The 15,591-nt window shown below is 61.8% G+C and overlaps 3 protein-coding genes across 3 annotated transcripts; all 3 read left to right on the top strand.

The window, feature by feature from the left end:
• Nucleotides 1-248: 248 nt before the first annotated feature.
• Nucleotides 249-5,524, top strand: SLC6A8 (solute carrier family 6 member 8). The gene is made up of 13 exons (XM_015641392.3): nt 249-481; nt 833-964; nt 1,532-1,805; nt 1,883-2,015; nt 2,267-2,401; nt 2,492-2,595; nt 2,699-2,823; nt 2,903-3,015; nt 3,095-3,232; nt 3,542-3,644; nt 3,719-3,819; nt 4,031-4,201; nt 5,017-5,524. Exons 1-13 carry the CDS (start codon nt 394-396, stop codon nt 5,146-5,148), a joined length of 1,749 nt encoding a protein of 582 aa, XP_015496878.1. The 5' UTR covers nt 249-393; the 3' UTR covers nt 5,149-5,524.
• A 119-nt stretch (nt 5,525-5,643) lies between these two features.
• LOC107210493 (epidermal differentiation-specific protein-like) lies at nt 5,644-8,208 on the top strand. The gene has a single exon (XM_015641393.3). The coding sequence runs from the start codon at nt 6,950-6,952 to the stop codon at nt 8,006-8,008; it is 1,059 nt and encodes a 352-aa protein (XP_015496879.1). The 5' UTR covers nt 5,644-6,949; the 3' UTR covers nt 8,009-8,208.
• An 885-nt stretch (nt 8,209-9,093) lies between these two features.
• QARS1 (glutaminyl-tRNA synthetase 1) lies at nt 9,094-15,359 on the top strand. Its single transcript, XM_015640450.3, has 24 exons — nt 9,094-9,265; nt 9,625-9,772; nt 9,850-9,959; nt 10,066-10,141; nt 10,415-10,479; nt 10,707-10,760; nt 10,955-11,012; nt 11,117-11,188; nt 11,358-11,443; nt 11,660-11,746; nt 11,849-11,948; nt 12,067-12,145; nt 12,268-12,376; nt 12,458-12,588; nt 12,717-12,809; nt 12,938-13,075; nt 13,149-13,236; nt 13,314-13,457; nt 13,529-13,633; nt 13,989-14,081; nt 14,355-14,482; nt 14,675-14,741; nt 14,946-15,071; nt 15,174-15,359. The coding sequence occupies exons 1-24, from the start codon at nt 9,119-9,121 to the stop codon at nt 15,222-15,224; spliced, it is 2,355 nt and encodes a 784-aa protein (XP_015495936.1). The 5' UTR covers nt 9,094-9,118; the 3' UTR covers nt 15,225-15,359.
• Nucleotides 15,360-15,591: the final 232 nt, after the last annotated feature.

Consider the following 15,591-nt stretch of genomic DNA (forward strand, 5'->3'; position numbering starts at 1 on the left):
GCGGGGAGCGCCGGGGAGGGAAGAGCTTGGGGAGGGGGAGAGGGGGACCCACGGCCACGCGCGACCGCGGCGCGCCCCCTCCCGCCGCCGCGGGGTGAGTCACCGCTCTGCATTGTGACGTCACGCGCCGGCCTGACATCTGACGTCACGCCCCTACGCGCGGAGAGGGGCGCGTGGGGGGGGAGGTGCTTCCCCCCCCTCCGCGCCCCCACGGGCGCGCGTGACGGCGGCGTGGGCATCCCCACTCCCCCCGTCTCGGCAGAAGGCCCCGGCGGGGCGGAGGGCGCAGAGCCCCCCACGGCGGGTGAGGAGCGAACAGTGACGGCACCACTGGTGCGACCCCCTGGTCCCCCCAAAGAGGCCGCCCCCCAACGGGAAACATGGACCCGGCAGATGGATTTCATCATGTCCTGCGTGGGCTTCGCCGTGGGGCTGGGCAACGTCTGGCGCTTCCCCTACCTGTGCTACAAGAACGGCGGAGGTGAGCCTCGTGCTCGCCCCACGCCGCGGGGGAGAGCCCCGCGGCGCGGGGGGCACCCTCTTCCCGCCCCAGAGTGTGTGCCTGGGGGTCACCCCACGCTGGGTCCGCTCGCCCTGCGCCTTCGAGGGCATCGCGAACCACCCCGCGGGGGTCCGGAGTCACTCACGGGGCGAGGGGTCGTGGGAGCCCCCCACTACTTGCCCCTGCTGACCTACATCGCGGCAAGGGGAGGGCGCGGAGGCGCCTTTGCCATTCGCTGCGTCCGGGCGGGCGGCGCGGGGAAGGGGGGGAGCAAAAGGGGGGGCCGGGGGGACGGCGGCGGCTGAGCCGGCCCCCTGCCCCCGGCCCCAGGCGTCTTCCTCATCCCCTACCTGCTCATCGTCTTCGTGGGTGGCATCCCCATCTTCTTCTTGGAGGTGGCCCTGGGACAGTTTATGAAGCAGGGGGGCATCGCCGCCTGGAACATCGCCCCCCTCTTCAAGGGTAATGCCGCGCCCTGCCTGCACCCTTTCTGTGGCCCCTGCACCCTGCCCAGGGCCCCCGGCACCCTGCCTGCACCCTGACTGTGCCTTGGCTGCCCGCAGCCTGCTGGGGCTGGCAGCACCCTGCCCACGCCCTGCCTGCTCCCCTGCACCTTGCCCGCGTCCCACTGCCGCCCTGTGCCGCGGCCAAGGATGGCAGCTGCCTGCACCTGTGCCCCATGGCACCCTGTGCTGCCCTGCCTGCCCCTGTGGCTCCCTGCCTGCATGCTGCTGGATCCCAGGCGGCTGCTGGATCCCCACCTCAGAGGTATCTTGCCGGCTCCCTCCTGGTTCTGTGCCATGCTGCCAGCTGTCCCCACCCTGTCCTGTCCTGCCTGGTGCTGCCAGCTTCCCTGTCCCATTCCCACCAGCTCTCCCCTGTCTTGTCCAGGGCTGCCAGCTTTCCCTGTCCCGTCCCTGTCAGTTCTCCTCTGTCCTCCCCCATCGCTACAACACCCCACATCCCACTCCATGCTGTCTGCCAGTTGCCCACGGGTGCCTGCGGGCTCTGATCTTCCTCGTGCCACAGGTTTAGGCCTGGCCTCTATGGTGATCGTCTTCTTCTGCAACTCCTACTACATCATGATCTTAGTGTGGGGGCTCTTTTATCTGGTGCATTCACTGACGGACACCCTGCCCTGGGCCACCTGTGGCCACTCCTGGAACACAGAGCAGTGCACGGAGCTCTTCAACCCAGACCTGTGCCACAATGTCAGCACTAATGCCACTGCCAGCACTTGGACCTCTAACTTCAGCTGCACCGACATGACCAACAAGCGCTCACCCGTCATTGAATTTTGGGAGTGAGTATGGGAACCAGGAGGATGTTGTTTGGGGCTGGGGGTGTCATGCTGGTGCTCAGCACAGCCCCACTCTGCAGGAACAAGGTGCTGCGTCTCTCTGGGGGCCTCAGCGAGCCAGGGGAGATGAACTGGCAGATGATCCTCTGCTTGGTTACCACCTGGGTCGTTGTCTACTTCTGCATCTGGAAGGGTGTCAAGTCGACTGGGAAGGTAATACTGGCAGAGGGAACATGCATCAGGGCCACTGGCATGAGCGAATGGGACTGCAACACACGGCAGTGCTGGCTCCTGCTCTTCTGTGCCACAGCCCACAGGGGTGGGAGGCCCGTGTCCCACATCTGTCCAGGAGGTGCTACCAGCTGCTGGGGACATTCCCAGGCTCTGGTCCTGCTGGGACACCTGTGGCACGTGACTGAGAGACCTGGCCTGGGGGGGTCTCATGGCCACCCACTGCTCTTCAGATCGTCTACTTCACGGCACTCTTCCCGTATGTGGTCCTCATCCTGCTGCTGGTCCACGGAGTAACACTGCCTGGCGCGCTGGGTGGCATCATCTACTACCTGAAACCTGACTGGTCCAAGCTGGTTGAGGCACAGGTGAGGGCAGTGGGGAGAGCAGCAGGAAGTTGGGTGCTACACACCCCCCTGGTACCCCCGTCACCACCTGACACCCTCCCTCATACCCAGGTCTGGATTGATGCTGGCACCCAGGTCTTCTTCTCCTACGCCATCGGGCTGGGCGCCCTGACCGCACTGGGCAGCTACAACCGCTTCCACAACAACTGCTACAGGTAAGGCTGTGCCAGCTGCAGGCAGTCCCCATGGTGTGTCCCAGTGACCCCATGGTGTGTCCCCCAGTGCCCCCCAGCACTTCCTTGGATGCTGTGCCCACAGGGATGCCTACATCCTGGCTGTGATTAACAGCTGCACCAGCTTCTTTGCTGGCTTCGTTGTCTTCTCTGTGCTCGGCTTCATGGCCTCTGAGCAAGGCGTGGACATCTCCAAGGTGGCCGAGTCTGGTGAGTGATGGACGGTGGGTGCCAACTGTGTTTTCTGTGTCACCCCTTGAGTGGCATCTCTGACCCCAGTCTCCTGCAGGTCCTGGGCTGGCTTTCATCGCCTACCCCAAAGCTGTGACGCTGATGCCCTTGTCCCCACTGTGGGCCACTCTCTTTTTCATCATGCTCCTCGTGCTGGGGCTGGACAGCCAGGTGCTGTGGCAACCAGGGAGATGGGGAACAGGGAGCGGATGGGTGGCATGTCCTCACTGAGCCCTGCTTTGTGCCACAGTTTGTCGGTGTCGAGGGTTTCATCACGGGCATCCTGGACCTGTTTCCCCAGCCGGGGGCTGGCTCGCTGCGCCGTGAGCTCACCGCTGCGTTCTGCTGTATCATCTGCTGCCTCATTGACCTCTCCATGGTCACACAGGTGGGGAACGCAGCAGGGACACTGCCGGCCAGCCCCACACTGGCCACCTGCGCCCGTTCCTGAGGCATCACATCCCATGAGGTCCCACTGAGGGGTGGGAGGTCACTGGGGCTGTTGCTCTCGTGTCAGTGGAGCTGCCCACATCATGAGGGTCTCTGTGGCATAGGGGTGCTGTTGGGAGCAGGGTGCCCATGGCACGCAGGATGCCGGGAGGGGTACCGGTGCTGGCAAGGCTATGGCTGCCAGTGTGGTGGCATGCGGGGCAGCCAGCACAATACAATGCTGGTGACGCGGGCACCTTCCTGGCAGGGCGGCATGTACGTATTCCAGCTCTTTGACAACTACTCGGCCAGCGGGATCACGCTGCTGTGGCAGGCTTTCTGGGAGTGCGTGGTCATTGCCTGGGTCTATGGTGAGGCAAGGGGGACACGGGGAGGGAGACACGGGGGGAAACATGTGCCCCCGCTGACGCACCCCTCCCTGCAGGTGCTGACCGCTTCATGGACGATGTGGCTCGTATGATCGGCTACCGACCCCTGCCCGTCATGAAGTGGTGCTGGGCTGTGGTGACACCGCTGGTCTGCGTGGTGAGCAAGGCCAGCGCGCGTGGGGACACCGTGTGCCACCGCCCCGGGCTGTGCCACGGGCACTGAGCGCCCCCCGGCGGCCGCTGTGGGCACACGCGGGTCACGACGGTGGGGCGAATGCACACCTCGGGGTCTACGGCGGTGACACGCTTCAGGGATGTCACCGCCAGCTCCCTGCCCCGCGGGACCTCACTTCCCTCTCTCCACCCAGGGCATCTTCGTGTTCCACGTGGTGAACTACAAGCCGCTGACATACAATAAGACATACGTGTACCCGTGGTGGGGGGAAGCCATCGGCTGGGTCCTGGCACTCTCCTCCATGCTCTGCATCCCCTGCACTGTTATCTACAAGCTCCTGCGCTGCAAAGGCTCCTTGCGCGAGGTGAGGGCAGTGCGGTGGGATCACTCCTGCCTCTGTCTCCACCCCATTCTTGGCCGTGGTTGTCCCACTCTTAGTCCTGTCCCCAGCCCAGTCCCAGCCCTATTGAAATTCCACCATCCACATTGCCATCTCAGTCCCATCCATCACCAGATCTCATCCTGGTTTTTATTGCTGTCTGATTCACATTCAAATGCCACCACTGTCCACATTGCCATCACAGTCCCATCCATAGCAAGGTCCCACCTCTGTTTTCATCTGTCTCATTCCCATACAAATAATGTGCCTGTCCTCATTGTCTCACTCCCACCCAAATTCCATTCCCATTCCCATCACTGTCTCATTCCCAATCTTACCTGATTCCCACTGATGCTTACATCACTGTCTCAGTCCTATCCCTGTTGCAGCCAAATCCTGTGCACATTCCCATCACTGTATCCTTTCAATTCCTGTGTCTCTCAATCTCATTTAGTCCCTTTCCCATCCTAGGCTCACCCCCATCGAAGTCCTCTTCCTGTCTTCATTGCTCTCATTCCTATCAGATTTCCATCCCCACTGCTGTCTCATTCCCAGCCTCACCCAAACCCCATCCTTGCTGACATCACTGCTTTAATCCTGTCAGTGTCTCAGTCCCGTCCCTGTCCCCATGCAATCTGTGTCCCTTTCTCAATCCTATTTCAATCCCTTCCCTGTCCCAGTCTCACCTCCACCCGCATCGAAATCCCATCCCTTTCCTATCCCTGTGCATTGCGGGGAATTCACCAATCTGGGTCCAGGCAGTCCCAGTGTCCCTGGGTGCTGACACGATGTCCCCACAGCGCTGGCAGCTCCTGACCACTCCAATCTGGGGCCAACACCACCTGGAGTACCTGACGCCAGAGGCAGAAGCCAAACTGCTGGCCCCAGAGCCCCCCAAGGAGAAGGCGACGCTCTTCGAGACTGTGATCTGAGCGTGGGGAGGGTCGCGCTGCTCCCGCCTGCCATAGCAATAATGCCAGCACCGCCTCCCACCCACGCTGCCCCGTGCCCCCCGCGCCGCCCTGGCCGCCGGCCTCGCTGCAGGGGGGTGAACACAGCGAGGTGGGGGGTGCTGGGGGCCACGGAGCCAGGGCAGCCGCGGGGCACAGGAGGGGTCCCCGGCGCGGGGGAGCGTGGCGGCCCGGGGGGAAGGCAGGGAGGCCGCCGGCTGGGGGAGTGAGTGGGACAGCCCTTCCCTGGCCCCTGCCCGCGGCCCCCATGGCCCCCCACTCACTAACTGCTTCCCGTAGCGTTTGTCTGGTGTAACCCCAACCGCCCCGACATCTGGCAATAAACTGGGAGACCCTGGCAGTCCTGGCACTGCAGGCAGGGGAAGCGGGGCACTAGCAGCGGACAACTGAGGGGCGAGGTGTGGGGTGGCACTGCCCTTTGGGGGACAGAGGTTTGAAGAGAATAGGCTTCAGGAATTCAGGGACACTTGGGTTCCTCTCTTGGGTGACTTGAGGGGGACATGCTGTTGAAGCAATGGGGTCTCCATCCTTCTCCATCACAGGATGTAAGTGCCCACAGGCTGTACCAAACCCCTGTGGATCTGGGGTTTGCAACCAGGGCTGACCTTGCTTACCAGCCCCAAGAAGCAGATTATAGCTGAGACTTTTGAGGTCCTGACTGTCCCCAAGGGGTGGGTCAGGATCCAGCTGTACTGCACTGGGAGCTTTTCATATCGGCTTTGTGGCTCTCCACTCCATGCACTGTGCCTTGGGAACAGCCCTGGGCTGGTGAGGGCTGTGTGGACAAGTGGATGGGCATGTAGCCAGAAGAAGTCAAAGGCTTAGTGTGCCCCAGAACCCATGAGCTGCCTGAGCCCTGTCTCAGTGGGGTGCCAGCTAGGGAGTGCACGTGCCCTGTGCCCCATACCAGTAGCTCCAGGAATGCCAGCTCCAGTTTGTGCCATGGGAACCTGCATGGAGCCTGGAGGAAACCACCAGCATGCTGTGCTTGGAGTGGCTGCCTTCCAATGCCTTGATTTGATGTCAATGTCCTGCTGTGCCCAGCATCCCATCCCAGCAGTGCCTTGGCCCCCCATGAAGTGACAAAGGGGGAAGAAGTGTCCCCGTCTGCCCCAGCCATCCTCAGAGACAGAGTCGGAGCAGTTCCACCATGCCAGGTGTTCATATCCAATTGCTGGGATCACCAGGAGGCTTCTGTTTTGGGGTGCCCCACCACAATAACCTTTCACCCTAGTGGGGTGAGCCAGCAGTTCCTGCCCCACCGGCAATGCACGCTGTAATTAGCAGGGGCAGGGCGGAAGCATCACTGATAATTGGCAGTGACTCTTCAGCACAGTCTCACCTGCCTGGGGCACGGCAGGACTTTCCGGCAGGGCTGGTCTGTGGGACCGGCTGGCATCCCGGTGTGTCGACTGCCGTGCGGGGCCTGCCTGGCTCCCCAGCACCAAAGTGGGGACACGGTTGGGTGCAGAGTGTGGGGGCGAGCACTGTCATCGCCTTCGCTTCGTGACGCAGCACGCCCTGCTCCCACCAGCCCTTCCTAAAAGGCACAGCTGCGGGGTGTTGCCAGCGCAGACGGTGAGAGCACGGGGACCAGGCAGAGGTGGGCAAAGGAAAGGCAGAGGGCAAGGGCTAAAGGGGCGCCGAGGTTTGCCTTTGCTGGCTGGGCTTTTCTCACGGGTCTCCTGTAGCACCTGCGTGACCCCACAGGAGGGGACGTGCCCCACGTTGTGCCCTCACAGGGGCAGGCACCCACAGCACCATGAACCGGATCACGGTGTACGAGCGTGCCAACTTTGAGGGGCTGAGCCGCGAGTTCACATGCGATGTGCCTGACCTGCATGAGCTGGATTTTGGGAACTGCATCGCCTCTCTGAAGGTGGAGGGGCAGCCGTGGATTGCCTACACAGATCCCAAATATGAGGGGGAATCGTATGCCTTCGAGGAGGGCGAGTACGCCTCTGTGGATCGGCCCAACAGCTTCTCGGCACTGCGCCTTGTGCACCATGACCTGGGGGACCCCCAGATCACCCTCTACGAGCACCCTAACTTCCAAGGTGCCTGCAAGGTGGTGACAGAGGAGACCAACTTGGCGTACGGGTACTTCAATGACCGGGTGGCCTCCCACATGGTGCAGCGAGGTGTCTGGCTGCTCTACCAGCATCCCGACCGGGGCGGCTGGCACTGCCTGGCATGGCCTGGCGAGCATCTCGCTGATTACAAACTGGAGCTGAATTTTCAGTCTCGGCTGTCCCACCTGCGCCCGCTACGGCCCGGGCGGCCCCTGGTCTCAGCACGTCTTCTTTGGGAACAGAAGCGGGTGGAGGAGGAGCGGGAGGTGCTGGTGGATGAGATTGAGGGGGTGAACGAGACAGAGTCGGAGCAGGCGCTGGCAGCCAGCAGCAGCCGGGAGTACGGCACCACACTCTGGCAGAGCTTCCACTTCAGCAATGCCACCAGCCTCAAAGCCGGACTCTCCTTCACGCTGACCGTGGAAGCCTCCAACATCTTTACGGTGCAGAAAGGGCGCAGCGAAACCAGCATTCGCCGGCAGCGCGTGGAGGTGCAGCTGCCGGCGAAGATCCCCCCGCGCACAGCACTCAGCATCCAAGTCCTTCGGAAGGAGGTGACGCTTTCCGTCCCGGTCCTGCTCACCATCACCCAGAACGAGAATGTCCGCACGGAGATGGGCGAGTACCGCAGCGTCTCAGGTACCAATATCAGTGCCCGCTATAGCTTAAAGCCATTGCCAGCTACAGGCAAGGAGCAGGCAGCCACCAAGGGGGCAGACACAGTACCTGGCACCAGGATGGAACTATAGCTCCGTGCCAGTGCTAAGCAATGGCTGTCCCCTCCGCAGTGTGGGACTCACAGTTACACCAGCGTTGACTCCAGCACCCACCCATGGAGGAGCCAGGGCCTGCCTTGTCTGGTTGTGTCCGGTGGCTTTGGCTGGCAGGACCTGCCAGTGCCTCTTCTCACCCAGTATTTCCAATAAACCCTCTTCTCCAACCACTCGAATCTGCTGCTACTCGGGCTGAGGTGGGAGTAGGATGAATGTGACACTGGGCTAGGGAGGCACTGAGCTAAGAGAAGACATCAAGCTGGAGAGGGGTGGATATCGGGCTGGGGCGGCGACTCCCGGGCTGAGGCAGAAAACGTGAGGTTCTGAAGGACACCGGGCTGGAGGGGGACATGGGACTGGAGAGGCACCGGGCCGGAAGAGCTAGAGAATATCAGGCTGGAGAAGCTGGCGGAGCAAAGGGGAGAGCTGGGAGCTGGGTGTACCAGACTGAACAAGACATCGGACCTGGCGGGGGGGGCAGGAGGACACTGGTCTCAGGCAGCCAAAGTTCCACGGGTGTGGGGAAATCTGGGGACACTGGGATGAGGGGTGCACTAGGGCAGCGAGGGGGGCAGGGGAGGAGGGAAGAGGACGGACAGTTTGCTGGCGGGGCCAAGGGACCACGCACGACCCAGGGGAGCCGGGGACACCGAGCCGGCCTGGCTCCGCATAAAACTTGCCGAGGCCGCCCCCGCGACCCGCTCTCCACCCCAAGACCTTGGGCACGTGGGTCCCCGCGGGCCCTTCGCAGGACCCGTGCCCGGGGCTGTCGGGGCAAGCGGAGATACAGAGGACACACCGGAGGTGCGGGCGCCGGCCGCGGAGCACAAAACGCCGGGAGACGGGCGCACCGGGGGCGGGATCTGACACGTGCTCCGCCCCCAGACCCACCTCCAGCCCCGCCCCCCACGTGGCCGCCGCCGCCGCCGGTCTCTTTAAATGATGCAACCGGCCCGCGCGCTGAGCCCGCCTCCCGCGCGCCCATTGGCCCGAGCGGCGCCGGTGCACCCCTCCCATTGGCCGGGACGAAGCGCTCTTACTGCCGGTTGGCTGTACACGGAGCCGCTCCCGGGCGGCGGTGGCAGCATGGCGGCGGCGGCGGCGACGATGGCGGCTGAGGAGGCGGAGGAGGCGCTGGGGCTGTTCACCGGGATCGGCCTCAGCGAGGCCAAAGCGCGCGAGACGCTACGCAACGGGACACTCAGCGCGCTGCTACGCCGGGCTGTGCTGCAGGTGCGTCCGCCGCGGGCCCGCACCTTGGTCCCCGGTTCTCGATCCCCAGTAGCCCGTCACTCCGATGTCAACTCGGGACCCGGCCACCCTGGGAACTTGCTATCCCGGTACCTGTGTCACCGCCGGGACCCGGTACCCGGATCCCCGGTGTCACCCGGGTACATTGGCACAGTGGTCCCGCTGTCACCCCCTCGACCCCAGCCTTCCCGGGACCCCCCGGCTTCGCCTCCTCCCGATCCCGCCGAGCGGCCTCGGCCCTCGGCACTCCCCTGTCCCAGTCCGGTGCCCGGTGCCGCCGGTTCGCCGGGGCTCGGGCTCGGGCCCAGGTCCTGCCCTGACGCTCCTCCGGGCGGCGACAGGCTCGGAGTGCGCTGGGCCCGGCGCTGGACAAGGCCACCGGGACACTGCTGTACAACACGGCCGCCCGCCTCAAGGACCCGAAGCACCTCGGCTTCCTCGTCGGCTACATCGCTCGCAGGGAGATCCTCACCGACCTGCAGCTCAGCGGTACCGTGCGGCCCCAGCCCCACCTGACCCCGGCTCCGGTCCCGGGGCCCCGCTCTTCATCTCTGCTCTGTCCCAAGCTGCCCTGGAGTACGTGAGGAGCCACCCCTTGGAGCCCCTGGACGTGGCAGACTTTGAGCGGGCTTGTGGTGTGGGGGTCTGCATCACCCCTGAGCAGATCGAGGAAGCGGTGAGTGGGGCTGTCACCCTGTGGAGACAGCACAAGGGACATTGGACTGGCTCTTGCTGTGCTCCTGCCTGCCTTGCTCACCCTGGTGTCCCTGTGCTGCTCACAGGTGGAGGCTGTGATCAGCAAGCACCGAGCAGAGCTTCTGGCAGAGCGCTACCACTTCAACATGGGGCTGCTGATGGGTGAGTAGTGAAACCAGGGCAGCCCCTGCCTGGTGCTGGTGGCTGTCACATCCCTGTGCCTGACTGCCAGTGCCACTCTCTGCTCCCCTAAATCCTGAGAGCCAGCCCTTTGCCATGGGGAGAAGCCATCCTGCCAGATCCCTGGCACAGGCAGGGCCATAGCATTCAGCAACAGAGACAGCCCTGAGGCAAAGGGTGTCTGCATCGGTAGCCAGGCTGAAGCTCCCCCGGGCTTGGGCCCTGCCCCTTGCCCACGGGGTGCCCTGTCTGCAGGGGAGGCACGGAACCAGCTGCGGTGGGCAGACGGAAAGACCATCAAGAACGAGGTGGACCTGCAGGTAGGTGCGAGGTTACTGCATCAGGTGCTGCTGTGGTCCTCTGGGTGTGCTGTGTGTTGTGACTGGTGTGGGACCTGTCAGCCAGTCCCCTAGAGGGCCCACTGCTGGGGACAGCCTGCCCCACTGAGGTGCAGACAGGGTGAGTGGAGTGGTGGCTGGACAGGACACTTCCAGGCCTTAGGACACAGGGAGCCTTTTTGACTCCTGACTCTGTCACTCTTCTCCAGGTGCTACATTTGCTTGGACCAAAGACAGAAGCTGACCTGGAAAAGAAACCAAAGGTAAGGAGAAGGGGAGGCTGGAGACTTGGATGGTATTTTCTTGCAAAGTGTCCAGGCAAGGTCCCAAGTACCTGCTCTGGGCTGAGCTGCCACCATGGGTAGAGGTCTGGGAGCACTGGGGACAGTAGGCTGGGCCAGGAGGGGAAGGTATATGCCACAGCTGGGCACTCAGGATGCTGTGCTGGTCTCTGCAGGTGGCAAAGGCCCGTGCGGCCCCAGCAGAGAAACAGAAGGTGCCTGTCGTGGAGAACGGTATGAGACCATCCTCTTCCCCAGCCCTTTGGTTCCTGCTGGGCCTGCTTCTGAGCTGGGCCCTGGGAGCTGTGATCAGGGAGCTCAGCCCCATCTTCCTGCAGGTGACATGGGCACAGAGACACAGTCGCTGCTGGAGCAGTTGCGGGGAGAAGCCCTGAAGTTCCATAAGCCAGGTGAGTGTGAGGAGCTGCTGCCATGTGTGAGGCCACTCCACTCGCTCTGTGCCTGGTCCCAGCTCTCCATGCTCCAGAGGACTGGACAGGTCCTGTGTCCTTTCTCCCTGGCTGCTGGGCTTGGCACTGTTTGGGCAGTGCTGCAGCCCTGAGCGTCCTCTGCCTGCAGGAGAGAACTACAAGACTGTGGGCTACGTGATGACGCCCAACACAATGGCCCTGCTGAAGCAGCACCTGGCAATCACGGGTGGGCAGGTGAGGCCATGTCCCACAGCCCAGTGGTTTCATGTGAGAGTGACACAGTTCAGGTGGGTGAGGAACAAGCAGCTCACAGAGGGTAAGGCCAGAGGCAGCACCCACACAGCATGGGGTGCTCTGCAGGATTGCCAGGGGCTCGTGTCAATGTCACTGCTGTCAGGGAATGTAAAAGTCTCCTGCTGAAGGACAGAGATGTCCCCTTTGCCTCTTCAGGTACGGACACGCTTCCCTCCTGAGCCTAACGGGATCTTGCACATTGGCCATGCCAAGGCCATTAACTTCAACTTTGGCTATGCCAAGGTAAAAAGCACCAAGCCACCCCTGCTTTTCCCTGCTGCTTTGCTGCTGGCCTGGCCCTGTGGTCCCTCAGGGAGAAACTGCTCACTGTCTCTTCATCCCCAGGCCAATGGTGGTGTGTGCTTCTTGCGCTATGACGACACCAACCCCGAGAAGGAGGAGGAGAAGTACTTTACAGCCATCCGGGAGATGGTGGAGTGGTTGGGTATGGCTTGGGATGAGGAGGGCAGAATCAAGCCAGGTGCCAGGGACACCTCTGCATTCAGGTCTTGCTGCTGGGCCTTTGGGCCCTCCAACCTGTTCCATTTCACCCATGCCCACAGGCTACCAGCCTTATGCAGTGACACATGCGTCAGATTACTTTGACCAGCTCTACACCTGGGCCCTGGAGCTCATCCGCAGGTGAGCATGTGGGGCAGGAGAAATGTGCCAGGGTGGTATTGATGTCCTGCACTGTGGCCAGAGCTCCCCCTTGCCCAGGGGATGGGTCACTCATGTCTGGTGATCGCATTTCCCTTCTGCAGGGGTCAGGCATATGTCTGCCATCAGAAGGTTGAGGAGATCAAGGGCCACAACCCACCCCCCTCACCGTGGCGGGACCGGCCTGTGGAGGAGTCGCTCCTGCTCTTTGAGGTACTCCTGGTTGGGGCAAGTGCTGCATGCCTATGGGCGCTGGATCTGTGGCTCAGCTGACAGCTTTCTTCCTCTCCACAGGACATGAGAAAGGGCAAGTTTGGGGAGGGGGAAGCCACACTGAGGATGAAGCTGGTGATGGAGGATGGGAAAATGGATCCTGTTGCCTACCGTGTCAAGTTCACTCCACACCACCGCACTGGGGACAAGTGGTAGGGAGGGCCTGCTGTGTCTTGGCACATATGGTGGGGATGCGTCTGGATTTTCTGGGAGTGAGGAGGTGTCAGGAGTGGAGCAGCACAGTGCTCTGCCCTGAGCTGACTGTGTCTGTTCCTTGCAGGTGCATCTATCCCACGTATGACTACACACACTGTCTCTGCGACTCCATTGAGCACATCACGCACTCCCTCTGCACCAAGGAGTTCCAGGCCAGGTGAGCACCGTTCATATCATGGCCCAGGGCTGAGCTAGACCTGGGAGCAGCATCTGGTGGCTGCTACAGAGCTGGGGGACAGCATGTCCATGGGGCTGAGCTGGGCTGTGCCTGTACCTCCCTTACAGGCGCTCCTCCTACTTCTGGCTGTGCAACGCTCTGGATGTTTACTGCCCTGTGCAGTGGGAATATGGACGCCTGAACCTGCTCTACACTGTCGTCTCCAAGAGAAAGATCATCCGCCTGGTGGAGACAGGTGCTGTGAGGTAGGTGCAGGGCCAGCTGCCATGATGGGGCTCACCCAGAGCATGCCTGGTTGTCACACCAGTCTTTTCTCAGGGACTGGGATGACCCACGTCTCTTCACACTGACAGCCCTGCGCCGGCGAGGCTTCCCTCCCGAGGCCATCAACAACTTTTGTGCACGGGTAGGCTTCAGATAGGATGGGACAGGGCAGATGGCTGCATCCCCTGGCCTGCATGGTCACAGCACCCTGTTCCCCAGGTTGGTGTGACAGTTGCCCAGGCGACAATGGAGCCGCATCTGCTGGAGGCTTGTGCACGTGAGGTGCTGAATGAGCAGGCCCCCCGTGCCATGGCTGTCTTGGAGCCCCTCAAGGTCACCATCACCAACTTCCCTGCTCCAAAGGTGAGACTGTCATGGGCTGTTGTGGGAGTGGTATTCCTTGAGATCAGCATTCACACCTTCTTTCTCCCCAGGCACTGGAGGTTCTTGTGCCCAACTTTCCAGCTGATGAGAGCCGTGGTTTTCACAAAGTGCCCTTCCACCAGACCCTCTACATTGAGGAGACAGACTTCAGGGAGGTAAGCCAGGCCCACTGGACTATACTACCTTCACTCTTGGAGCTATAGCTTGTGCAGTAGGAGCCTGGCAGCACTGGAAGTGGTGTTGGTGCTGCAAACAGAGGTCACGGGTGGGTGTTGAGCACTTGACTGTGACTCCCAAATGGGCCAGCAGCTCTGATGGGCACTGTTCAGATTCTGCCAATGTTGCTCAACCTGGCCTGTCTGTGGGAACATCCCACAGCAACATGGAAGTTCAAACAGCCCTGGGATCACTGATCCCTGGGATGGCAGGAGTAGGGGCAGAGAGGCGTGCTGGAGGGGGGACCTGCTGCCCATGCTGGGACCCCTCATGCAGCTGTGAACTCTCTTACAGGAGGCAGACAAGGGCTACAAGCGCCTGGCCCCCGGACAGCCAGTGGGGCTGCGCCACACTGGTTATGTCATCACCGTCCAGAATGTCATCAAGGTGCGTGGCTGTGGGTACTAGTGACGTGAGGTTGGGCTGTGGAATGTTAGGACATGACCATGCCCCAGTAGGGAAGAGCAGCAATGGTCATCTAACTGTGGATGCTCTGGACACAGTGAGGACTCAGCCACTGTGTGGCTGCTCTCTGCCTGCCCTTTGCCTCACAGTGGAGAACAAGGTGTCCCTGAGCTGTGGGGCTGGGGGTTCAGCCCCAGGCCTGCCATATGGGATAAGACTGTTGCCTGACAGCTTAGGTCATCTCCTCTCCCTCAGGATGTCAGTGGGCGTGTCATTGAACTGGAGGTGACCTGCACCAAGTCGGATGTGGCGGAAAAGCCCAAAGCTTTCATTCACTGGGTGTCGGTGCCACTGGCCTGTGAAGTGCGGCTCTATGAGCGACTGTGAGTATCTGGCTGCCAACTGAGGCCAGCGCAAGCTCAGCAGTGATGGAGCAGCAACGCAGCTGTACAGCAGCAGGCCCTGCTGGAGTCTGTCCAGATCTTTGGTGGGGAAGGTGATGCTCTGGGGTCCCATGAGCGGCACCATGTCTCCTCATTTGGCAGTTTTGGGATAAGACTCTTATCTCGTGACAGGTTTTTGCACAAAAATCCTGAGGATCCATCGGAGGTACCTGGTGGCTTTCTGAGTGACCTCAACCCTGTGAGTAGTGGCAGCTGAGGTTATGGGTCTGGGGGGAAAGTAGGGACCTCCTGCACCCAGTCCTGAGGCACCCACTTCCATGTACACCCTACGTCTCTTGGGGCAAGGCCTTATTTTGTCTCCGGGAGAAGAGGAGCTGGGGGAAACTGGGCTGTGGAGAGGACAGAAGGGTAGGGGTGCTGGCTGAGCTGTCCCCCCTGCCAGGACTCCCTGCGTGTGGTGCACAATGCCCTGGTCGACAGCTCTGTTCACTCCGCTCGACCCTTTGACAAGTTCCAGTTTGAGCGCCTGGGCTACTTCTCCGTGGATCCCGACAGCGAGGAGGGAAAGGTGAGCTGTGTGGGATGGGGGCAGTGAGGCAGCCTGCACACACTTCTGTGAGCACCCCCTGCCCGCAATGGAGCTCTGAGCAGACCCTCTGTTTCTTCCCAGATGGTGTTCAACCGCACAGTGACACTCAAGGAGGATCCTGGCAAGGCCTGAGGGACCCACTGCTTCTACACCACTGTGGTGTTGCTTCCTTGGGGGTCCTTGCACACCCCCAGTGCCACCGTGCCTTGGTGCAGTCCCCTGGGGTGCCTCTCAGCATCGCCTCAATAAACAGAAATCCCAGCCTGGTCCCTGCCTCCTGTTGTACTGTCTTGGGGTGCTGGGGTGGGGATGGTCTCCTGTCTGCCCCCCTGATGAGCCTTGGGTAGGCAGGGTGTGTGTGTGGGTTGTCTCCCTTGCTCTGGGTCACGGAGTCTGCTCCTATCTGCTGTGTAGCACTGATCAGACCCCATAGAAGCTGCAGCTCCCCCAGCCCGCACCATAAGGTTGGACTGGGGTCAAGGGTGTTGGGGTGGAATGG

The sequence above is a fragment of the Parus major genome, chromosome 12 (genome assembly GCF_001522545.3).
Source record: "Parus major isolate Abel chromosome 12, Parus_major1.1, whole genome shotgun sequence".
Lineage (NCBI taxonomy): Eukaryota > Metazoa > Chordata > Aves > Passeriformes > Paridae > Parus > Parus major.